Source organism: Ceratocystis lukuohia, assembly GCF_044167205.1.
Source record: "Ceratocystis lukuohia strain C4212 chromosome Unknown Supercontig1_pilon, whole genome shotgun sequence".
NCBI lineage: Eukaryota > Fungi > Ascomycota > Sordariomycetes > Microascales > Ceratocystidaceae > Ceratocystis > Ceratocystis lukuohia.
Genome location: NW_027263520.1, coordinates 1,246,697 through 1,271,134, shown reverse-complemented (window position 1 = coordinate 1,271,134; position 24,438 = coordinate 1,246,697). Strand labels below are relative to the sequence as shown.

The following is a 24,438-nucleotide window of genomic DNA, read 5'->3' as shown; positions in this document are numbered from 1 at the left end:
TTTTCTTCCGTGTTAATGTGAGCGACGTTTGCTTTCCTGCTTCAAATAATATAATACAGCGTTTATGTTGCAAATTTACTATATATCGCTCAACGTCCTAAAACCTGAAGTAGAGAAGAGATTTGGCTGCTAGTTGACGTCATCCCTTGATAAATACTTTTTTTTGTCGCGGTATGACGTTCCCATAGTGGCGGCTTGGCAAGAGAAACAAGGCCTGTTGTATTTGGTATCAATCTGCAATACATCTCTATTCTAGTCTGGATGAAAAGATATTTCCCATAGCAATAGTTTCAGTCTATCCGATAAAACGCACTCTCTTGCACGCTACAGGTACTTGACGTGCTGCATTCTCCCCTTGCGTTTATACATTACGTATAAACCAACTAAGACAAGCTGACTACAGATAATAATCCAAATCAAGCGGCCATGGTTGGAGTGTACGGTAGTCAGATTGTCAGTTAGCTTACTGTGGTGGCTGCCCATCTGGGTAGCGAGCTGGTTTTCGAGGATGCGAATACTGGTTTGAAGTTCGGAGTGGGAGCGCTTCATCTCTGCTGCAAGAGAGTCGACCTTGGCCGTAAGTTCACCGACGGCACTGAAGCGCGAAATGTCGTTGCGCATATCGCTGCGAAAGCTTTCAATAACCTTCATGAGGTTGCTGTTATGCTGGTTGGCAGTGTCTTTGGAGACCTTGATCGAGTGGTAGATAGTAGAGATATGGTGGTCAAGAACCTGCAGACGATCGTGGAGGTCGGTGAATTGTAGTAGCGCGTCTCTGATAGTGGAAGCATCGGTATCGGGCAAGGATTCATCCATGGTGTCGTCTTCGGATGTAAATTGTTGTTGTTGTTGTTGTTGCTGTTGCTGCTGTTGTTGCTGTTCCTGCTGCTGTTGCTGTTGCTGCTGCTGCTGCTGGTCGACAATGGGAGGAGTGACTGATTCCGACATGACCACAACCTTGAACAGCTCAAATGAATCCGGGACATCAGGAGTCGTGGCCGTGACACCCAAGCGGTAGCCGGCAGGAATGCGGACCCGGTCAGTCTCAAAACAAAGATATCCGTCGACCTCGACGCGGAAAGTCACTGCATCCTGGCGAAGCTTGATTTGCGAGGGCCGACCTAAGTTGCGGTACGAGTACCGGCAGTGGCCAAACGCTAGAGCCTCGACATTCTGCTCGAGACTGTAGTCCTTGGACCCGTCGTTGAGAAAGCCTCGCACCGTGCCTATGCCACCTTGCGTTTCTAGAGTCAACGACAGACCCTTGAAGTTCCTGGCGCTATAGACACTTTCGGCCTGGATGACGTCGGGGCCGTTTTCTACCAGCCATATGTTCAGGTTACCGCCGCCTCGATCGGGGCCATTGGCGCGGAAATCGACATCAGTAACCCATGTAGAGTGCAGGAGATCACGGTCAGACCAGATAGCGCCTTTCTCGTTTCCGGGGTCCAGAGGCGTTAGGACAATGCGATTTGACAAGATCTCGGGGTCGTTGGGCTGTCCGCGGACGTTGAACCCAGGAATGCGGCCGTTTTCGACGGATATCCTAAGGCGAGATTAGCTGCCATGCCCATTGCTAATATTGGGTATGGAAGGGAAAGACAAAATTTACCGTCCATTGTAGCCAAAGCTAAACTCGTTGAGAAGGAATTGCGCATCGGCAAAGCCAGATAGCAGGGCAGCTGCAAGGGCAGCTGAAATCTGGAAGCGCATAGTGAAGCGATTGAAGCTACAAGAGTAAGAAAAAAGCAGAAGACAGACAGGCAAGTAGTGAGAGAAATGCAAATGGCAAGAGTTGTGGATGAAGAGAAAAACGTCCAAGCAGGTTAATGCGAAAGCACAAACCTGTCTGTCTAGCACGCCCAAGTTTTCTTATTGCAAGTTCTAGCGGACAGTCAACGGCCTTGTCGTCAAGTTCGTCGGTCCCAGTATTAAGGACACTTTTCCGGTATCAGCCAGGATCCTAGAGCGAGCCAGGCACAGGCCAACCAGCTTTACGGAGATCTGTTACAGATGGCTGTCAGTGCGGTTTGAGTGTCTTGGAGCACTTTTGCAGAGAAAAACAAGGTGGCGACAAGCCCTGTAGATGTGAAGCACCAGGGGATATTACAGTGGGTAGTTGTTGTATAGATGGTCGCACGTTCTGGAGTTGGATGTGGGCATAAGAAAAAGCTATGATGGCAACTTCGGCTGCTAAAAACCGCAAGGGATTCCGATTGGCGATGATGGTTGATGTAGGCACAAGAAGAAAATAAGGAAAGACGGTATATGGACGAGCTGGGGCTTAGCTAGCTTTGTGCCTGAGTGAGTAGCTTTATTTGTTCTTGGTATAGCTCTAACGTTGGTGCCCTATCAAAGCAACATACGATTAGCGTAAGATGGAGCGCAAACACAGGTGGTAGGTAGGTAGGTAGGTGGGCAGGTACCTTTGCACTAAAGCTGGCCCTGACAGTACATCCGCACCCTATCATGTGTTCTAACTTGTAGCGGCTGAAGTTGACAGCCTTATTAGATAGAATAGCGGTAACTCCATTCTTTTTAACGACAGTAACTGCCAGCTAGTATAGTATAGTCTTTCGCTTAAGTTGCTTATTTCACTGCCTCCCCAGTGAAGCATCTGCCACAAGCTTGCTCTGCCTTTTTTTCTATCTTCCATCTGTTGGTTGTCTTTTCCATAGCTGCAATTGCTGTAGCTCCACTCTTAACAGCCTCTGGGGATGATGCTATAGAACCGCCAAAAAAAAAAACAACCCTGCCAAAGCTTTCGCCATTCTTCTTCCTTTCTCCTTCTGCCATCCAGTGTTAGATAAATCGGTAAATCGGTCTACTCATTGCCATTGCCATGATGGATGCCTATCCGTCATTGCTACAGTGCGCGGTTGTCGCTGCTGCTTTCAAGATTCTTCTCTTCCCAGCGTAGTATGGCGCCCTATCCTCTCTTCCCCCCCTCCTCGTGTATCATAGCTTTGGTTGAACCTTTTAGCTAATCTACAAACCATCTCCTTGTAGTAAATCGACCGACTTCGAGGTTCATAGAAACTGGCTTGCTATCACAAACTCGCTGCCCATCTGGGACTGGTACTATGAAAATACCTCAGAATGGACTCTCGACTATCCCCCCTTCTTTGCCTTCTTCGAATGGGCCATGTCCCACATCGCGCACATGGTCGATCCAGCCATGACTGCGGTCTCAAACCTCGATTATGATAGCTGGCAGACAGTTTACTTCCAACGTTTCTCTGTCATTGTGACTGAGCTTTTCCTAGTCTATGCGCTTCAGAGGTGGGCTCCCACAAGCTCCAAACGACTCTTCTCGGCCCCAACGGAATCACATGTGCTAACCCTTGCTCTGTTCTTTCTCTATTGTCAGATACATTGAGAGCGCCCCTCCTAACCTCAGGCGAGCATCACAGGCAGCTGCGCTTTCGATTCTGCTCTCTCCCGGCCTCCTCATAATCGACCATATCCATTTCCAGTACAATGGCGCCATGTACGGAATCCTCATATGCTCGCTCGTCTTAGCTCGCCGCCAGTCTGGGCTCTTGATAAGTGGCATTGCATTTGCCACCCTGCTTTGCATGAAGCACATATACTTGTACCTTGCACCAGCGTACTTTGTGTATCTTTTGCGCGCTTACTGCCTCTCGCCTACCAGCATGTTCACCATCCGCTTTAAGAATTGCTTGGCTCTTGGAGTCAGCCTGGCAGCTGTGTTTGGTGTCGCGTTTGGCCCTTTCGCACTAAAGGGGCAAATACCCCAGGTTCTGGGTCGTCTGTTCCCATTCTCGCGCGGCCTATGTCATGCGTACTGGGCTGCCAACGTATGGGCCATTTATTCGTTTGCCGACCGCTTTCTAATTTATGCTTCTCCTCGTCTTGGGCTGACAGTCCGGGCAGAGGCTCTAAACAGCGTGACCCGTGGGCTTGTTGGAGATACCGCATTCGCCGTTTTGCCCGATGTGAGCCCACGCGTGTGTTTCCTCCTCACCCTCTTCTTCCAAGCTCTGCCTCTGGTCAAGTTGTTCCGCAAGCCTACCTGGGACAACTTCATTGGAGCCATCACTCTATGTGGCTATGCCTCTTTTCTTTTTGGCTGGCATGTACACGAAAAGGCCATTCTTCTGGTTATTATCCCTTTTAGTCTCATCGCCCTCAAGGACCGTCGCCACTTCGGAGCCTTCCGTCCCCTGGCGGTTTCTGGCCATGTAGCACTATTCCCTCTACTGTTCGGGGCTGCTGAGTTTCCTATCAAAATTGTTTACACTATATTTTGGCTTATGGTATTCCTGTTGGCCTTTGACAGTCTAGCGCCTGCGTCCAGCAAGCCCCGAATCTTTCTTCTGGACCGCTTTAGCACTATATATATTGCTGTCAGCATTCCTTTACTGGTCTACTGCTCTCTGATCCACGGCATCATCTTTGGCAAACAGTATGAGTTCCTCCCACTCATGTTCATCAGCAACTATTGTGCTATTGGTGTAGTGGGTAGCTGGATTGGTTATATGGTGGTGTATTGGACAGCCTGAAAATGAAAGTTTGGCTTTTGGTGCATATTTTTTTATGTGTTTTGTATTTGATAGACTAAATGATACCACTATTTCTCTGTGTCTTCGACATCATATGCCTTTATTCTAACTCTACATGGCTGAAATCCTCTTCACCGAGAGCTTTTACACCGAAACCAGCCCCATATTTCTTTACATAAGCATTTTAGCCTAGTTTTGAACTTTAACTTTTACTTGAAGTTGGTTTGCACATGCAGTGGTCATGCAATTTTTCCCCCTCTATTGATCAGCCTTTCCCGAAGTCTACACAATAACTTCAATGGCACCAAAGATTGACCTAGCAGTGCGCTTGGGCGCCTCTGGCATCTGCCGGAACTGTACCTTTGGGTCCCGTCGGTCTCTGGCTTCCGGCAACACCCTCGGCAAGGCCCGGACTTCTCAGCAGTCAGTCATTAGCAACACCGGTCACCGACTGCATAGTTCATCTGCAAAGATTCCTACCGCGTTTGTCGCTACCACTAACTCCGCTACTGCCTCTAAAAATACGGACTCTGCCTCTACAACCTCGCTTCACTGTGCCCCGACATCGGTCAATAACATTTCAACCCGCTCTATAAGCTCGTCTGCCTGCCACCGACGTGAAATGCTGGCCAATATCCCCGACGAGCTCTTGCCAAAGCCAAAGCTAGAGGCCGACAACCTCTTCCACTCGTTTTCAAGCTCCCCTATTCCTGAAATCCGCCAACGCGCCGAGTACATCAAACATCATGCGTACTGCCCGGAACATAGTCACCGGCCAATGTGGGCGCCTACTATGGCCCCTCAACCCGAGGCAGAGCCCAAAGAGCCTGGTACTGCTGACCCTAAACATCCGTCCTTTGAATGTCCGGACTGCGGAATCCCTTTGTACTGTAGTGAGCAACACTGGATGGAGGATTACGAAAATCACATGCAGGTCTGCGATACTTTGCGACAAATCAATGAAGACGCCCACGATCTACACTCGGGTCGCGCCTTTCCCGAGTTTGCCTATAGTGGCGTTCAAATCCGAGAGGCTATTGTCAACATGTCAGACTGGGATAACTACATGTACTCAAGAGACTTCGAGGCGGTCAACTCGGACCGTTCAATGCGCCATATCACCCGCCTCCTAACTTACCCCGTCACTATTGGCTCTGTACTTCATGAGCTCAGTCCGTATACTATCCAAAAAAACTCCCGGTTAACTACAGAAGGCTTGAAAAGTCTAAGTGGTATGTCAAGTCGAGACCCCAGGACACAAACACACAATTATGGATTATGCTAATCAGAACATACAGCCCTGCGCTATTCACTCCACCCACCGAAGCGTGCCGGCGAGAAGATCAAGGACCTCAAACTAAACCCCCCAGCTATGCGTATCTTTGTGTTGGGTGCTCGCGCCGAATCGTCGCTCCCACGTGAAGCCTGGACTGAACTGTCGCACTTGTTTCCCGATACGCGCCTTCACGTCATCATGATTGGGCCTGAGTCAATGTCCAATCGTGATGACGAGTTCCCGCTTCCGCCACGCACCCCAGAAAACCCATATGGTGCAATTGTCGAGGACCGCATCTGGACCAACTTGAAGATTAGCACTATTGTTGATTACTATCACACCATTCACAAAACAGGCTACTTTGAGCCTTACGACCCCTACTTTGACTGCTTCGTCCTATTCCACCCCGGTCTGGGTTATCCCACCACAAGTCCCGAGTGGGCAGAGACGCTACCGCAGCTTCTAGAGACTAAACTGCCAATCATATGCACAGGCTACACACAGTATGACATGGAACGTGATATCGAGTGGGTAAACAAGACGGCCAAGGGTGAATTCGACATCCTGCTCAAGCCGGGCGAAAACAAGTTCCGCAGTTTGGGCTGGGAAATGAACGATCTAGATCCCAAGGATATCCACTGCCGTAACTGGGGCGTATGGGCGTTCCGTGGAAAGAGGTATGTTTATCTGTATTATCTAAATTCATTATATTCATTGCGGGAAGAATGGTCGCTGACATGTTTCTACACAGGTATGAGGCGACGACTAAGGAGGATGGCACTATTGCCCTGTAAGATATGGATTGTATGTTTGGATCAAAGTTTTGTGTGTTAGAAAGATGTAGCGAGAGTAGAGTCTGGCGTATCCTGTATTATATTCAAAACAAGTCTCATCGTTATTTTTTTTTCATCAACACTGATGCACTTTTGCATTGCTGAAGGATATACCTATTAGGGTTAGAAAAAACAAGTAGTGGGTGTGCTAACCCTCGCTGGCATCTTCTCTGAAGCTTTGGCAGGATATCTTGAGTGAGGTTAGGCATTCGCAACTAGTTTCTTGTTTTAATTGCGTTGCACGACAACTTTTTGTTTCTGTATTTGGCGTCGGTCCTCCGCACAGGCCCGGCCATTTTTGTCACGCCTTCTACTAAACACTGTATGATTAGCATCTAGAACGCTATTCGTCTCGGCTCAATATGGTCGCCTTGAGTGCCCACCATAACCCACTATCGGCTCGGACTAGACTACCAGGTGGCCCTATGACAGCCAACAAAACACCACCAACACAGTCATCCACAACCGCACTATCGTCGTCGCGAAGGACTGCAAGAACAGTAGATCCATTAGGCGAAAGGGCTACGGCACAGCTGATTCGCCGTGTTCTTCTACCACAACAACATAGCGACCAGCTTACAGCGGCTGCCCTACAGGGCCAACTACCACCGCTTACGTCGTCAAATGAGGTGGACTTTGAGATTTATGCGCTGATAGCTATTGTATTGCGAGATTTCGTGCAGACCTGGTATTCCAAGATTACTCCCGATGATGCCTTTGTGGCAGAATTGGTCAATATTATGGCCCATATCTCACGAGCCATGGAACAGAGGGTGCGCAAGGTGGACTTGGAGAGCCTATTCTTAGATGAGATTCCATACCTTCTGGAACAGCATATTATTGGTAAGACCCGGTCTGAATGGTGCGTATATGACCTCTGTCTGACATGTTAGTGTAGCTTATCGAGTATCAAAAAGACCTGCAATCAGACCCCCGGTTGAGGCCAACTCGCGGCAGATCTATCATTCATTGTTTCCATCACCGGCCATGGCGCCGGTTCCCGAAACCGACAACCCTGAATCAATCTCAACACAAGTAGAAAATGAGGTCATGTACCGAAAGCTGCTTGTTCAGGGCATGCTTGCTGTCCTCCTGCCAACAGAAGATTTCCAAAGTTCGTGTCTTACGTCACTTGTTGGGGAGATTATATCTGAGAGTATTATTGGGAATATCGTATCTAACAAGATTTCACAACCATGGATGTTGTGGGAAATAATGGGCATTCTTTGCTCTAACATTACTCGGAAGGAAATTCCATCAAAGGATAAGAAAAAAAGGCGAAAGGAGACACCAGATATTTCGCCACAACTAGATCCTATTCCGATGCCAGCAGCACCATCTGAGCCTAAAAGATGGTCATTTCCATGGATGATGATAACTCTAGTGCAATGGGGAGTTGCACTATACAGCATCATTCGCGGTGTGGTACATGGCTTTATGACAGCAAGGAAACTCCCAAGTAGAGCGCGGCACCAAGCCTATGTGGAACCATCAAAAGGTAGCAGCGGCTCTATGAAAGTGCCTATCATAACATGGAAGCTGTTCACTTGTGCCGGCACATGGATCGAGATTGATGAGCGGATGCCCTGGCTGAGCGGGAATATTGCCTTGCTCCAATGGGGGTTATTGAAAGGGCCATGGAATATTGGCGCTTTTGATGGAGTGCTAGACAGGTAATTATCGCCGAGCGGTTTCGTCACATGCGACATCTAGGTTCTAACTTTCGGCAGATATGTTTCAAGTATTGTTTCCGACAAGATGTTGGATGGTAGCAAAGCACCCGGCATCATTAAGGCCATACGCGGCTCGTTGTTTCCAAACAATCTTCCAGGCAAACCCTCATTGTTTGCGCCCACAAACAAAGATGAAGAAAAGGAGCTGCGACTGCGAACATCAGCTGCGCTTGTCTCACTGATGCCAAAGTGGATGTTGAAGTCATATTTCTGCGGTAGCACATGGGAAAAGTCTGAGGGCTCGGACGACAGCTTTGCAGCCCTACTAAACGATGCTGATTCTGACCAGTGTCTCATACAGGAGATAGACAAAACGATACTCGATGTCTTCAGTGATGAATACTGTAATAAGCATTTAATATATGCCGTCCTAGAGCTAGTTCTAGTGAGGCTATTACCAGAGCTGGCGGAAAAGGGCGTGGAGGATCTACTGGACGACCGGTTAGGCATTTAGATACAGGATACGAGAAGAATACAGTCGGTTTGCCAGCACGCCAGCTAAGTTCATACAATGACTTTTATCATTTATTCCTGGGGGGCAGATCTTTTTACTATAGGCGGCGCATTGCGCTTAACCTCACGAGCCCACTTCTCCTCTAGTTCTTTTAGTAGTTGAATGACTTGAGGTGGTGCTTCTTCATTCAACGCCTGCTTCTCATTCTGCTGGAGAGGGCGTAGGACGTAACGTGACACTGCATCTGACGTCCGCTTCTCAGGGCGGCCAATGCCAATGGCTATTCTAGCCCAATAGGAATTGGGGAACTCTTCCTTCCGCAAGTAGCTGTTGATGCTCTTGAGCCCGTTATGGCCTCTATGGCTGGACTTCCAACTGCGGATTCTAACATCACCCAGGCCCCCTTCCAAATCGTCATGAAGCACGACGAAGCCGACCTTGTCTGTCTCGGTGCCAACGACCTCTTTGAAAGTCTTTGCTATCCATCCGCCAGACACATTCATCAGCGTAGGTGACTGGATGAGGAGAAACTTTTGGCCCATTGACACCTGGGCTTTCTGTTTGCCCACCCGCTGTGATGACCACATCGGCTGGCCAGGGATAAGACGTTGCACGGATTGTATGGCGAGATGCCCGGCTGAGTGAAAGGTTTCTAGATAGGGTTTAGGGTTGCCTAGACTGACGACTAGGACTTTTTCGATCATGCTGCCCTGCCGTGTGCGTTACAGGGGATGGATAAGTAGGTAAAGATGATGGTAGAAGCTTAGGCTGAAGGCAAATATTTATGGCATTGCAGGAACGCACAAGAGCCAAGGCAATCTGGTATTAGAGAAATGCGAAGTCGGGATGGCAGAAAGATTTTCATGTGTGTAAACAGCTTTTATAAAGATGCTTTTTCCGATCCGTTACACTAGAAAAAATATCACTAAGTAACCTCTTCCTTCCTTTTTGCTACTAACAAAGCCAAGGAACCGCCTAGAAGAAGGTCACGTGTGGCTGCACAAGCCACATAGTTACTTCAGCACTGCGCCGTGCAAATCGTGGCGCAATACAGAAGGGAGGAAGGGGAGTACGTACACAGCAGCTAGTCAGGTAACAGGTTTAAGCAAAGCAGAGAAAAAGATGCTGACGTCGTTTCTGAGACTTGAAGCACAGGGAAGTTCAAAGCTAAGGCCTAAGACCGCATTGCATACTGGAAGAGAAAGCCTGAAGCCTTTGTAAAGGGTAAACCTACAATCCGTCCATGTTTTGTTTTGGTTGTTTTCTCCCTACTTTCTCGCTCTTAATTGTTCTTTTTCTACATTCGCCAAAACTTGATTTCTGCTTTACTGTCTACCGATTGACGCCTTGATTCCACTGTCTCTGTTTCCCTTATCCCTCATTCGCCCTGTTGCTTGTTGTCCTTTTTTCTCTCACGGAGATTCTGGGAATAGAAATTATACACCTTATTGTATATCCTTACCTATTTTTATACCCCAAAACCACTCAAGCCATTCATTGACTGAGAGGGCTCTCTTTCTCCCGCCAGTCAACAACCGCCGAGCCGAATTACTCTCGAAAGGACCATCGCTAGTTATCGTCATAATCACAACCGCAACTGCCGCCATCCCCGCCATCGCCTACAACCGATAAAATGTCCTGGGCAGGTGAGGAGAACATGCCGCAGTCCCAGTGGACACTGCATTTGCTGATTCGGATTCATAGGCTTCAAAAAAAACGTTAACCGGGCTACGACCCAGGTTATGATGAAGACTGGTATGCTGCCCTCCTTGTCCTTCGTTGTCGAAAGGTGCCCTGAGCGGGAAGCCTCAATCAAAGGTGTTTGCATACTGACGCTCCGCTTCTAACTAGGCTACGTTGAAAAGACGAACGACCGCGATTATGAAATTGAAGAGAGGTAAACCGCCGCCGCCACCTGCATTCTCCAGCATCCTCCTCTATAGTCGCTTCGATTACAGCCCTGGCTCGAAGCCCTCGAAAAGCATTTCGCATACTGACATGTGATTTTCCAGACGATTCCGTACCATGGAGACTGCTGCAAACCGCCTGCAGAAGGAAGCCAAAGGCTACCTCGACTCGCTACGAGGTGAGTACCCGGAATACACTCGACCGTCACTATGCGATTGGCCTCCTACTAATAACATGCCCACAGCCATGACTGCTTCACAGATGCGCATTGCTGAGACTATAGACGCCTTCTACGGTGACGCTGGCGCCAAGGATGGCGTTAGTCGAAGCTACAAGCAAGCAGTCGAAGATCTTGATGCGGAGACTATTAAGGCACTGGACGGTCCCTACCGGTATGTGCTTCCGCCCCGCTTCGCAGTCTATGAGTATCGCTAACATATCTTATTCCTTAAACAGAACAACAGTATTGGAGCCTATCACCCGGTTTTGCGCCTACTTCCCAGATGTTAACGAATGTGCGTATCGTATAATTAGACAAGCTACATCCAGCGAAAGCACCTATACTGACCGTGTTCGTCCCTTACTCTCTAGGTATCAAGAAGCGTGGTCATAAACTACTAGATTACGATGCACTGCGTGCCAAGGTCAAAAAGCTGGCTGACAAGCCCGACAAAGATGTGACAAAGCTCCCCCGCGCCGAAAAGGAAATGGAGATGGCCAAGGCCACATATGAGCAGCTCAACGAGCAACTTAGCACCGAGTTGCCACAGTTGATCGACTTGCGCGTGCCATACCTCGATCCCAGCTTCGAAGCTCTTGTCAAAATCCAACTGCGCTTCTGCGCCGAGGCATATTCGCGCATGGCACAGGTTCAACAATATCTTGATCCTGAAACAAGAGATTTGTATGCCTCGGGCCAGCTTGACGATCGTGTTGAGCAGGTTCTCCAAGAAATTCGCGAGCTCAGCATCAGCGGGACAGTTTAGCGAAATAAAACACAGAAACAGCTCTGTCGGCATTGCTATTACTCCCAATACCGCGACTATTTGTTGCGTTCACATGATTGCCACTGCTGCCATAACTACTATCTTGGCTTAGCTAGGCTTTGCTTTTGCTTTACCTCATTTCCCTGTCAACTTCAACGCTCGCTCACCTGCCTGCGTATACAGACATGTCTACAACTGCATCGTGTAAGATACATGTGTGCCCTCGCAATCAGCATTCCTTCACTCTAGGCTTGGGCTTTGCCTGCGCCTCAATCTGGGCTTGTCATTTCTCTTTCTCCGTTTCTTCATATCTTCATCTTCTCTTTTGCTTTCCCCATAATTGCTTAGAATCCAGACATGGGCGTCAATAAGTGCCTAGGCTTTTTACTATCTCGTTCTTTTTTCTTACTTCATCTCTATGCTTTTGTGGTGAAAATCGAACATCTAACAGCATGTCTTTTACATTACCGTTATATCTTGTCATTGCCTAAATATCACGCTATAGAAACAACTAGGCGTTCCTTTTTCTTCTCCTTTTTGCGAATGCCGGTCCCGTCCAATACTTGAATGCCTCCTAAAAAAGATGGTATACCTCGTCTAGGGCTCATCTGCCTAGACATGCCAAGTTGATGTATATGAGAAAAGAGCACAGGCCAATAGAGGATCGCAGACAACAAGATAGAGCGCTCAAAAAAGTTGTAGATAATCATGCTAGACATTACTTGGAAATATAAATAAAAGCTTGCCCCGAAAAGCTCTCAGGAAGTAATATGGCACAGCAGGACAAGTTCACATCTGTCGGTCAAACAACATTTGCACATCTATCTTCTGGCTAGTGCCATCGGGCTGCCCTTGAAACTGCGGCGCGTATTGCCCCGAGTATTGTTCGGTGTACTGTTGCTGGGTTTGCGGCTGGTACATGTGTGGTGGATGTTGATTCTGGTACTGATACTGGTTGGAAGCGTCCGTTTGTGGCTGTAACTGTTGTGGTTGCTGGTGTTGTTGTTGTAGAGGCGCTTGCACGCCGGACACGGGCGGCGGGGCTGATGACGCTGATGCAGAAGGCGATGCAGCATTCTTTACTTCCATTATAACGTCGCGGATTTTGTTCATCGAAGCAATGCGATCGGCATCATTAGCTGCATGCACCCAAATACCGACAGCATCGTTTCCCGGCTCATCCATTATCAGGATGAGATACTCTGAAGTGATATCAATATCGATAATATTGCGGAAGCTATAGACACGGTTTTCCGTGTTCTTACGGTTGAGAATGAAGATGTAGCCATTTATCTGGACAGTAGCTCCAGAAGTACCAGATTGACATACAAAAAGAGGGCCATCAATGTTGGTTCTCATCCACTCAGACTGTGCGGTATTGAAACCATAGACAACTGCATTGGCGTTACAGTAGTTTATGTGGTTGACGTCGGGCAGGTAGCTGCGGATGACTTTGAGGTTTACCTCGGTGTTTGTGCGGTTGGCCAGCTTGGGATTGGGGGTTGTATCAACCACATACGGGGCATCAGACTCATAGTCAGAGACTCTGTTTGCAGATGGGTTCCGCTTATGTTTAGGGTAGCGACGAGGTGTTTGTTGACTCATTGTGAGTGATTAGGGGATTGTCGCGATGCGGCTAGAGCGGGCGATATGTGAGGGGAAGAACAGATCGTGAGAGGTAAGCCGCGGTTGGCAGATCTCTCGAAAAGCGGTATTATAGTTAGATAGGAAAGCTAGAGGCTATTAGAAGGTCTTAGTCTCGTATAAGGGAGAGGTGAAGAGGGGGAAGCTACCAGTGAAGCACTGAAGCCAGATTCTGAGGAAGCAACTTAGGACGTTGCTAGTAAAGGCGAAAAAAAAAGAGTATTAAACAGCGCGCCAAAGGCAACGGAAGATATTTGGTTAAGGTTGTTCGTACGCCTTTCTAGGATGACGTTGGGCACAAGAAATGGTTGCTTCGCATCAGCCCAGGGCAGGAATGACACTCAATTGATTCACAAACGCAAGATCAATGACCCCACTGCTCTTATCTTATCAGCACAATAACTAGTCTGTCTAGTCTAATGGCATACATGAAGTAGCTTATAGCTTAGCTAGCATAGGACAATATCGCCCCTGTAACATGATTCACTGTAGACCGTGGTAAATTTGCATCACTAAGAATCGTTTGAAATTCTATTTTCGATATGATACGTGCCCTCATTTAGAATGAAAGCCCTTCAGAGATGCTTGCACCTATCAAAGCAAGTTTCAGGATGCAGAGCCTAGATTATCATGGGGTCAAAAGGTCTTCAGGGTTAGATTCAGGTTTCAGTTAGGGTTAGCATAGGTTCCCCACGTTCCTACGTTGTAAACAGGCCATTCCTTCGGCCTTCTTTTCCCACTTCATTTTGAACTTGCTCTCTTATTAAACCAACACAGTATTGGGGACTCATTATCTGGACACTGTCCTTTTTCCTCCATATATATGCTCTCTTTTTTCAGTATACTAGCTCCTCAGATTTTATTCTTCATCTCTCACCTCCCTCGCAAGACAAAGCCCGAAAGACTAAGAACCACCATCACCACATCGCTGGTTCATTTTAGTGCTTGACTGGCACTTGGTTTCCCTTACTTCCTCACTATTCCACATCACATATAATGCGTATGTATCGCTTTATCTTATAGTCATCCATCTCTACTTGACCTGACTATTAGTTAGAGATACCCGCTTGCCCATTCTAACCCTCTTTCTCAACACCAGCGGGCCGGCCTCTACCATTGGCTCTACTATAGATATAAGATACTTGGATTGCGCTAGGCGCTTTGTTCTTGACTGCCTATCTCCAACAAAATCTTACCAGCCATAAATAAGGGCTGGCGATCGTTCTTCGCATGCGACCGGATCTTGCGACCGTGTGAATCGCCACTTTGCTGTGGCTTCCTTTACAAACTCTAACCACCACCCCCATCACAATGTCTCCCTCAAGCCCTCCAGTACAAACTGCAAATGCGATGGCCCTGCCATCCTTGAAGCTCGACGTATCCATGGAATCAGAGCCTGTGGAAATCTTTTCTGGACCAACATCTTTAGCCCGGGCTATATACGCACGGAAGCCCGAATACACCCGCCCACATCGCATTCGCATTAAGATTGGCACATGGAATGTCGCTCAAAACCCTCCCTCAGCAAAGGACTTGCGAAAATGGTTTTTCCAGCCAGCCATCGATGGCCTGCTCGAACAGCCACCTTTACCACACAGGACAAACACGACAAGATCGACAAATTCAAATTCCTTTAAACTTGAGGTGAATGCGAATGCGCCACATCAACCGTGTAGAACACGCATTGGCTTATATGTCCTGGCTCTTCAAGAAGCAACCTCTCCAAACCTTGGTCAGCGAATCATTAGCACTGAGCCTGTAGTTGAAGACCATTGGAGCGACGCCATAGCCGATGCAGTACCGCCTGGATATACCCGGATTGTCAGAGAAATAATGACTGGTGTCTTGATGGTCATATACGCCGCAACCGAAGTGGCGGATACCGTCACCCATGTCAGCTGCGCACAGGTTGGCACCGGGATTCTAGGGTACATGGGTAACAAGGGAGGGGTGTCAGCTCGATTACTACTGGGAGAGAGCACACGGCTCGTCTTTACAAACTCACATCTTGCCAGTGGAAGCGAACCGCAGTTCCTGGAACGTCGGTGTTGGGATACCAACCAAATCAAAGCACGCACCAGCTTTACACCCGTATCACTTCCTGGTGGACCAGATAGTGGACCGGAGAAGCTCGGGGATGAGGATATAGCTTTCTGGATGGGCGATCTCAACTTCCGACTCGATGCCCCAGGAGATGATATTCGAGGTCTTTTTGCACTCCATACTCAAGGGATGTACGGAATACCAGAGCTATCAACCCCCATCAGCATGGCCAGCTCCAGCAGCATCATGGAGCCCACTGATTCATATGATAGTGATGCCGATACTATTCATAGTACGAGATCGGCTAAGATGTCTCTTGTGTTTGACGAAGATGGCAATAGTCTACGTGATCCTGAAGACTTTGTCCCCGATATCGACGACGATCCGCTTTCTCTTCAAACTACACTAAACTCGCTTCTTCCACACGACCAGCTAAGCCAGGTCATGCGATTAAAGAAGGCCTTCCACGATGGTTGGCATGAAGGACCAATATCCTTTATGCCTACATATAAATATGACATCGGCTCTCGAGACGGGTTTGATTCCAGCGAGAAACAGCGAGCTCCGAGCTGGTGTGACAGGATACTCTATAGAACGCGCTATGACCTTCAGCAACACCTCAGGTCGGTTCAAGAGGAACAGGAAATCCAAAAGCGCGACCAGGAACTGCAAGCAATCGGCGTAGCAAAAGTCACGGCAGAACTCGATGTGCTTTTTGAAAACGACACTGAGCCAAACGACGCCACGACGTCTAGCGCTACGCCAGTCTGGGATTACGACGAATATGACGAGACGGAAGATGTAAACGCCCAAGACGAAACGAAAAGCCCTGCTCCTCAAGACCGCATCAAGCTAGAGCAGTATTGGTCAGTACAGGAAATTACTTCCTCTGATCACAAGCCCGTGCTTGCGCTGTTTACGGTGGATTACGATGCTGTTGTCCCCGATCTAAGGGCTATGGTGCAGGCGGAAATTGCTCGTGATTTTGATCGGGCCGAAAATGAAGGCCGGCCCGATATAACCATTGCTGGCGATCAGGGCGACAATGTTGATTTTGGCCCGGTTGAGATCTTCAAGCGCCACGTGGAAACTCTAACTGTAGCTAACACTGGACAAGTTCCAGCCAAGTTTTCGTTCGTTGACAACTCTACTGACAAGAACCGTGCGCAATGGCTGATGCCTTCGTTCGTGGCAATTGAAACAACTACTGATGGAGAACAAGCAGACATGGGAAGCACAGTAACACTTCAGCCTGGGGAGACTGTGGGGATACAACTGGAAGTTCTCGTTGAAGACTTGGGTCTAGTACGGGAGTTGAATGTCGGCTCAGCCCATCTTGAGGATGTTCTTATTCTCAGGGTTGATGACGGCCGAGACCATTTTGTTCCAGTGTGTGCAACTTGGCGGCCTTCGTGCATAGGGCGTGCCTTGACAGAGCTGATTCGAATTTCTGACGGCGGCATCAGAGACTTCATGGCGACAGAGAAGCTTACGGGGAGTATTCCCCTCCATTATGAGGTTCGATGCTCAGCGCCAAAGGAGCTCTTCAAGCTTGTTGAAGCCCTACTAAGTCTGATTGAGCGTGCAATTGCTGATGAGAGCATGTTAGAGGGCGCTGAAATTCCCCGTGAAAAGTTCGGCTGGCCCTACGAAGAAAGCACATGGATCTTTACAGACCGCATTCTCAGAATGGAGCACAAGGCCGCCGTCATTGAAGCCCTAGATACAGATACTCCTGTGCTAGAGGCCATGCCACTTGAGCTGCCAGCAATTTCTAAACTGGAGATTGTAGCCGAAGTCCTTCTCTTGCTTCTCAGAAATTTAACTGATGGCATTGTTACTGCCGCTCTGTGGACAACAATCCAGGAGCGGTTGCCCCAGCTGTCGTCCATTGTTGCCAGCTCGTCCCCAGTCAAGCAGATTGAAGATGCCAAGACTGCCATCCTCGACGTCCTCTCAAACGATCCAGGGCATAGCATATCCCTAGTTTTTTTAACATCGACGTTGGGTAGAGTCTGCGCCGAGTTGTCACCCGTGACCAAGGCCGATATTGAAGCATCAAATCAAGTGTCGACACCCACCAGCCTTACCTTTGCGCGATTCCGACGAAGTGTGACATCACCGACCAGCGGTGGGTCACCGGCAGCTGTCATTAAAAGACGGAATCGCATGCACAAAGTGTGTGAATTATTCACGCAAGCTATCTGCCGCATGTCGGTGGTTGTAAGCAACGAACGAGAACGAAAGGCTGGCATTGCACGGCAGATAGGGATGCTGGAGCTTTTTATCCAGCGGCAAGCAGACGAGTAAAGCGGGAGCTTTTTATTTCGTTATTGTAGTGTGGAGATGCCATTGCTAAAAATGTAGGAATCACATGCTTAACGATACAGGCGTTGATTCTTTTTTATTCGGATCATCAGGCAATAGAATACTAGAAATTGAACTACAGAGCCAATGTATCTATCTTTACAACAAAAGCAAAAGCCAATAAGATCTGAAGAGTGGGCCTTTCGTTGATGACTAAGCACAGACAATACCTAACAGAGCACAACTTTTTCGTCGATTTCCAGCTTCGACGCTCAAATTAGCCCTTAGAATAGGCCGTATCGCTTACAACTCAGTCCATACTTGAACCATGGATGTACCTGCTGCTTCTAATGTGCTAGGTACACTTGGCGCAGTAAGGCACCCCTACCTAAGTCTATCTATACCGCCAAGTTCTGCATGCTAATGAACCAAATCACAGGTGTGCTGGTCAATCCAGGTATGAAAAGTACAGTCCAGACTACCTCGTACATTCGCTCTACTGGTTCTGGCATAACTGACTCTAATGCTAGCTTATCCCCCAAATTGTCATCAATTACCGTCGCCACCATGCGACTGGGCTGCAGCCTGCAATGATGATGCTGTGGGCTTGGGCAGGCGTGCCTTTGGGCGTGTACAACATCGTTGAGGATTTTAATCTAGCATTGAAGATCCAGCCCCAGATATTAACGGTTCTGAGTCTTATAACATGGGCCCAATGTTTCTATTATCAGCGAGTGAGTGTCCGCCAAAATGTTTTTTCAGGAAAGTCGGATAAGGCCGATTCTAGTTCGGAGTGCTGGGTTAAAGATAGTGATGTATCACTTAGGTCGCGACTGGGCTATGCTAACAACGCGGCTATATTCAGAACTGGAGCATATTACGGTCTCTTATGCTTGTGACGCCTATTGCCGCTCTAATGGGCGGCATCGAAGCGGCGTTGATCATAGCTTTACGCATTGCCAAGGATCATCACGTCGAATGGCCTCTAACTCTAATGGCAGTGGCATCCGCAGTTCTTCTGGCACTTGGGGTCTTGAGCCACTATGTTGACATTTGGAGACATCGCACTGTGCGCGGCATTTCCTTTATCTTTGTAGGTATCGATGCAGCAGGTGACATTTTCTCTCTTCTGTCAGTGCTATTCCAGCCCAAGACCGATGTTCTCGGCATCGTTATCTACGCAAGCGAATTTGTCTTATGGTGTGGTGTATTTGCCTGCGGTGGATGGTATAATCTACGCCCATGGATCAAGAAGAAGCTAAGCAATTATCGGATGAGAGAGAAGAGCGCCGCGCCTAGTAACGCATGTGCAACAGCCCCTGGAACTATAGAGGGGCCTGGAGCAAACACGTTGGCGTTGCACGATATGCCCTCATCGACATCGGTGTTTACGACTACTGGTGCAGCCATGGAGCTTCGTGAAAGACGTCATAGTGCAAGTATCCATAGTCTATAAGCTGAGATTGTTTCAGGGCCTCTAGAAACAAACACAGAGACAGACTCAAACATACTGATTGCATGGAAAAGGATGTCTCCTGCATAGACCATCAACGTGGAGTGGAGATTAAAGCGAAACAACGACAGAGGAAACACCAGCCAAAACACATTAAATCAGACGGGATCCAACATGTAAATACAAGCCACAGTTAGAAGTCATCAACAATCAAAGGAACAGCGCCACAGAACAACTAGTGCAAGGATAAGAAAGCACAGAGAAAGGCATTACAAAGACTGGGAACTCAACCGGCACAGCCACATGTCAGACATTTGTTTGCAGGCGGACAAGTTCGAGAAGCCCTGTCATACATGCTCGCCACATATATAAGAGTATTTGTGTATGCCTATGGACCTAGCATAAAAACATGGTACCCAATAGGCTTACGCATGAACTATATGAAAGCCATCGCTCTTGTCACCCCTTGGATTGAACTGGCTGTAGTAGCCCACCTGATCTGTGTTACACCCTAGTGAAGCCTGAAATATTGTTTTTAGAGTAATTCCCATCTCGAGGTTCTTGCAAGGCCGTTCATTTTGCTCTTCCACAGGCCCGTTCTCAACGTAACTTTCGGATTGTTCGGCTACTATGGACATGTCAAAGGCGTGGTGAGATTGCGATCCTCCTACTGCAGCCACTGTTGGGTGGGTGCATTTACTATGCATCTGCTGGTGCCTCCATATTTATTCTTGGAATTGAGAAACAAAGCAGGTAAGCAAGCTATGAAGCTGGGCGTTAAATTTAGCAGCTAGTTCCTGCTTGATAAATTTCACAAAGCACGTGACCTGCCGACAACTTAAGGAGAAGTTTAGTGGTCTGTGGCCCCTTGCCCCCTATGGGTGCCATTTTTAGGTGCGGTAGGTGCAGTGGCCAAGAGGTGTGGATGATCTTTCAGTGCTGTTGACTATTCCAACTCTTTGAGGGTAAGGTAAGAAGAAAAAAGCTCGTTATGGTGTTCGGGAGACGGGAGCTAATTTCAGCGTGTGCATTTGTGTGCATTTGTGTGTACATGTATGTATGTTATTAGCATGTGCATGCATTTGAGGAGTCGAAAAGTGGCGATTCATGCATAATTGGAAATGAAGAGGACAGGGAAAACGGGCCAAAAAGCAGAAAAAGCTACTGCTCCCCATTCTTCTCTCATGCAGCTAGTAGTACTAGTGTCTTGTCGAGCTATCAACAGAAAATGAGGTGGTCGTTGTTAGCTGAGCCCACACATCCAGACGGATCTTGGGTTTTCCTCTAATCTCGCAGCCTTTCGAGCTGCATAAGAATCCACTTTTCTACCTTTTTCCCCTGGCCTGGGCCCTTCCTTGTGCTTCAATGAGATAGCCAATGAAGGACCTAGTGAGGGAGGAGGGACTCAGTTGGCCTCTTCGTGTAATTTTTTAATTTGCAACAGTATAATTAATCGTTCCATGAACTGGACGAAGTTGCAATTGCAATTGCAGCACGCGGTAACTACGACTATGGGTGCTGTAATTCGTGTGTGCCCTTCCTATTAGAGCCTTTTCCTTTATGCAGGTGTCTCATCTCTCGTCTCTTTAAAGAGAACTTTCTAATCAAATGAAGAAAGTGCCTGTAAGCTGAGTAAGGGATCTCTCTCTCGCTCTTGTAGGAAGGAGGTCTGTCCCTCTTGTCTATCTCTGCCTCCTGAAGAATCTGGGCTACTGCCAAAACCTCCAACCCGAAATTTGGCAAGATCCACTTGACGGGGCGGCACAGCTACCCAAACCCGTGCTGCCTGCCTGCCGTCTCTAGCTTATTTACTATACATTTACCTATTTACTTATCCCCTTCCTTCCTCTTTGTTGATGTTTGTTACGGTAGGCGGGTTTCTAGGGCTGCGTGTGTTCTTTCCTCTATTGCTTTAACTTGATCTTCTATTTCCTCCTTGCTTTCCCTAATTCTCATCCTTATCCTTCCTCTATCCTTGTTCGATTTTCCATCTCCTCATTCTTCATCCTTTCTTTATTTTCTCTTCTTTTCCTTCTTCCTTTGGCTCACCATCATTGCGTCTTCTGGCTCTCTGGAAACTTGTCATGCTACTACTCCTTTTCCTTTTCTATTTGCCGTCACTTTCTCTTTCCCATTCTTCTTTGCCTCGCCTGCTGATTTACCTTCACTGTTAATATCTTTTTTCTTCCATTCGTAGTGCTATTTTGCATTCCTTCTTTTTTTTTTCCCTTTTATTTTATTACTACATCGCTCCTTATTCGTAACTCTTGAAGCTACAATTTTCTCTTTTAAAGCCGTCGTCACACCATTTTTGTCTTCATTTTATGTGCCATCAGCCCTCACGATCTTAATCTCAAGCCGAAGTCTGAATTGAAGCCTAATTATCTGCCCCGTGTCCCGCATTTAGATATCCACGCATCATCCAAAGTCCCACTAAGCAAAAGCCCACTATATCCATAAACCTGTTATCAATCTAACACCCAACAACTCGCCCCATCTGCGGATTCCACAACCAGGCCCTTACACGAGCCTCCCTTCATCGTCACAGCCAGCTTGCCAACTACATACGTACGCTCACAGCTTTTTCCTATTTTTTCGCATGTTTCTCTGATAAACCTGTCATACGCTTTTTTAAGCCCCCCTCCAATCGGTATGACGACATCAAAGAGCTCTTCGCGTGCATCAGCACCATTTGACGATGGCACTCTTTCCGACGTTAGCAATTTCGAAGACATTGGCCTGGATGATGTTTCATTGACCCCGAAAATCCCTTATCATTCTATGTACGATGCTTCACTTTCGACTCGTTCATTGGCCTCTATCCATGACCCCGTCCCGCTGGCTTCTGTTCCCACCACACTCTCCTCGTCTGCGCCCGGACCTACCCCAAAAAGCTCGACCCCTTCTCGTCAACTCACTGCTTCAGCTCCCAATAAAGCTCGCATGCCGTCGGCCTCTCCTGTACCCAATGGTCGCCCACGCCCCGAACTCCTGAGCCTCAGGTCACATATACGTCAAGCCAATCTCAATACCAACTTTCGAAATACAAATACTGGCTCATTAACGGGCCTAACTAGCCCCAATAGCCTCAATCGTCCTCACAATGGCGCAGGGGGAATGCCTCTCCCTATGCGAACCCAGAGCCAAAGTCGCAGTCGCAGCCCCATCATGCGTGATGACCCTAAGCTTGTTCTCAAGCCTCGGCGAATGAGCTGGCAAGCTAACCATTCGCGCAAGTCCTCCCTTGAACTTGAGCGTGAATGTGATGAAGATGACGACAACGATATTCCTGACGGCATGATTCTCGACAATGTCCCAATTTCGCCCCGTCCAGTGAACGAACGAGTCTCAAGTCGTAGATCAAGTCGCGGCCCTCCCTCGCCCTCTCCAAGCAGATCCAAGACCCGCCCAGCTGGAAACGGCACGCCTGCTGTGGCCACCGCGCAGGGGAGCCTCAAGTATCCCAGCTGGAAGTCTGATTCTGGCCTTGGGGAAGATTCTTCCAATGGCGGAGTCCCCGCTGCTCCTCTTAAGATGCGGGCACGCAGTTGGAATCTTGCCATGGCCGAATTGAGTCCAGAGGCCCGCATGCTTACCGAAAAGCTTGAGGAACACCAAAGTACTAGCCGTGCTGAGAGACCGGCTACATGGGGCTCTTCTCGCCAATCATTAGACACTATGGTTCAAGAACGTAATCGGCAAAGAAGTCGGTCACCCCTGCCAGAATTACCGCCTTTACGCAAATCCGATGGCATGGTTGATCCTTTGCCTGTATCAAAAGAGAAAGAGGCTGTTCTCTCCAGAACGCGCCCTTCATGGCTCCCGCCTAAGGATCCCAACGAAGAAAAACGACACCTTAAGGAATATCAGAAAATGATGGCCAAGAGCTTGGAGGCTGAGCGTAAGCGCGAGGCAGCGAAAGCCGCCTCTAAAGCTAACCGTGACTCTAATGCTGAGACAACGATACGAGTCTGGGAGGATGACATTATTCCCCGATGGCCGGATGCTATCCGTGAACGCAAGACTCGTGAGCTTTGGTGGCAGGGCGTCGCACCTCGTAGTCGTGGCATAGTCTGGGCCCGTGCTATCGGAAACGAACTTGGCCTTACTAGTGGCTCGTTTGAGGCTGCCCTCAAGAGAGTTCATGAAGTCGAAATCCGGGTTGCAGATGGTAAGGGCGATCCCGAGGATGCTCGTAAAGTAGAGTGGTTTTCTGCAGCACGCAGAGACGTTGAGCAAAATACATGGATGGAACTCAAAATATTTCAAGCCGGAGGTCCCTTACATGAAGGGTTGATAAATGTTCTGTGCGCCTATTCCATGTATCGTGGCGATATTGGATATATCTCCGGATGTAATGTAAGTTGTAATTCTCTTCCTGTCAAGTTCCTTTGGCATACTAACACTAACTTATGACTGTTAGACCATTGCCGCCTTGCTACTCCTCAATCTTCCTAATATCACCGATGCCTTCATTGCCCTAGCCAACGTTTTAAACCGCCCCCTTCCGCTATCCTTCTTTACTCATGACGAAGGTGCCAAGTCCTCAGCCTATAACCTTGTCCTGAAAACTCTTAAAGATAGATCGCGCCCTCTGTATGATCACATCAATGCCCTTTCCAGCGCTGCTTCTACATCCCAAACGCCAGATGGGACCACCCTGCCTTCTGGGCCTGATGTCTTTTTAAATTATATATTTACCGCCCTATTTACTAGCTGCCTAGCTATTGACGAGGCTGCCAGATTATGGGATATTTATGTCTTTGAGGGAGACGCAGTAATTGTGCGAGCAGCCGTGGCCCTGATGATTCGGAATGAGGGCGATCTTTTTGCGTGCAAAACGCTTGAGAATGTCACCGAGGTTCTCGAGGGCTTGAAAAAGCCACGAAAAGCCGTGGCGGAGATTGGCGCTGAGGACACCTGGATCAAACTGGTGCGCGAGGCTGGCAAAATCTAACGCCTATGAAGCCAGCGAAGCCCAGCTTATTTCAGTTGATTCCACCTATCAACCCTTTTTAATGCAACGATATACTTTATGAGCCTTTTAATTTACCCGTTCTAGACTTTTTCTTTTTCTTCCAATGATGCGAGATAACCTTTTTCTTGTTTAATATGATGGGGAGGGGGGGGGGGGGCAAGGTCATCTTATTTGCAACTCATCCAATACTTCTTTCACGCTTTATGATAGTTTAAATATTCCATCCAACTGGAATAGTACTGCAATTTGTAATGCTCGTTTACAGTCTTTCGACGATGTGCCTTTTGTTTTTTATGA

General features: G+C 48.1%; 8 protein-coding genes across 8 annotated transcripts; 5 read left to right on the top strand and 3 right to left on the bottom strand.

Moving 5' to 3' along the window:
* Positions 1–89: 89 nt before the first annotated feature.
* HOO65_010327 (Legume-like lectin) lies at positions 90–1,713 on the bottom strand (the record flags this gene model as incomplete). Its single annotated transcript, XM_071005729.1, has 3 exons — positions 90–97; positions 468–1,546; positions 1,613–1,713. The coding sequence occupies 3 exons, from the start codon at positions 1,711–1,713 to the stop codon at positions 90–92; spliced, it is 1,188 nt and encodes a 395-aa protein (XP_070862149.1).
* Positions 1,714–2,845: 1,132 nt separating this feature from the next.
* On the top strand, positions 2,846–8,822 carry HOO65_010326 (Dolichyl pyrophosphate Glc1Man9GlcNAc2 alpha-1,3-glucosyltransferase; the record flags this gene model as incomplete). The annotated part of the gene is made up of 10 exons (XM_071005233.1): positions 2,846–2,919; positions 3,010–3,282; positions 3,371–4,481; positions 4,837–5,758; positions 5,816–6,479; positions 6,554–6,592; positions 7,045–7,478; positions 7,534–7,749; positions 8,134–8,308; positions 8,366–8,822. The coding sequence occupies 10 exons, from the start codon at positions 2,846–2,848 to the stop codon at positions 8,820–8,822; spliced, it is 4,365 nt and encodes a 1,454-aa protein (XP_070862148.1).
* Positions 8,823–8,893: 71 nt separating this feature from the next.
* HOO65_010325 (peptidyl-tRNA hydrolase) lies at positions 8,894–9,526 on the bottom strand (the record flags this gene model as incomplete). Its single annotated transcript, XM_070999688.1, has 1 exon — positions 8,894–9,526. The coding sequence occupies one exon, from the start codon at positions 9,524–9,526 to the stop codon at positions 8,894–8,896; it is 633 nt and encodes a 210-aa protein (XP_070862147.1).
* A 929-nt stretch (positions 9,527–10,455) lies between these two features.
* Positions 10,456–11,716, top strand: HOO65_010324 (Protein hob3; the record flags this gene model as incomplete). The annotated part of the gene is made up of 6 exons (XM_071005901.1): positions 10,456–10,468; positions 10,527–10,577; positions 10,674–10,719; positions 10,835–11,122; positions 11,187–11,245; positions 11,322–11,716. The coding sequence occupies 6 exons, from the start codon at positions 10,456–10,458 to the stop codon at positions 11,714–11,716; spliced, it is 852 nt and encodes a 283-aa protein (XP_070862146.1).
* Positions 11,717–12,505: 789 nt separating this feature from the next.
* Positions 12,506–13,321, bottom strand: HOO65_010323 (Dcp1-like decapping family protein; the record flags this gene model as incomplete). The annotated part of the gene is made up of 1 exon (XM_070999687.1): positions 12,506–13,321. One exon carries the CDS (start codon positions 13,319–13,321, stop codon positions 12,506–12,508), a length of 816 nt encoding a protein of 271 aa, XP_070862145.1.
* A 1,350-nt stretch (positions 13,322–14,671) lies between these two features.
* On the top strand, positions 14,672–17,713 carry HOO65_010322 (type II inositol-1,4,5-trisphosphate 5-phosphatase; the record flags this gene model as incomplete). Its single annotated transcript, XM_070999686.1, has 1 exon — positions 14,672–17,713. The coding sequence occupies one exon, from the start codon at positions 14,672–14,674 to the stop codon at positions 17,711–17,713; it is 3,042 nt and encodes a 1,013-aa protein (XP_070862144.1).
* Positions 17,714–18,038: 325 nt separating this feature from the next.
* HOO65_010321 (PQ loop repeat protein) lies at positions 18,039–19,166 on the top strand (the record flags this gene model as incomplete). The annotated part of the gene is made up of 4 exons (XM_071005981.1): positions 18,039–18,083; positions 18,150–18,167; positions 18,241–18,444; positions 18,576–19,166. The coding sequence occupies 4 exons, from the start codon at positions 18,039–18,041 to the stop codon at positions 19,164–19,166; spliced, it is 858 nt and encodes a 285-aa protein (XP_070862143.1).
* A 2,649-nt stretch (positions 19,167–21,815) lies between these two features.
* Positions 21,816–24,120, top strand: HOO65_010320 (TBC1 domain family member 14; the record flags this gene model as incomplete). The annotated part of the gene is made up of 2 exons (XM_071005516.1): positions 21,816–23,522; positions 23,587–24,120. 2 exons carry the CDS (start codon positions 21,816–21,818, stop codon positions 24,118–24,120), a joined length of 2,241 nt encoding a protein of 746 aa, XP_070862142.1.
* Positions 24,121–24,438: the final 318 nt, after the last annotated feature.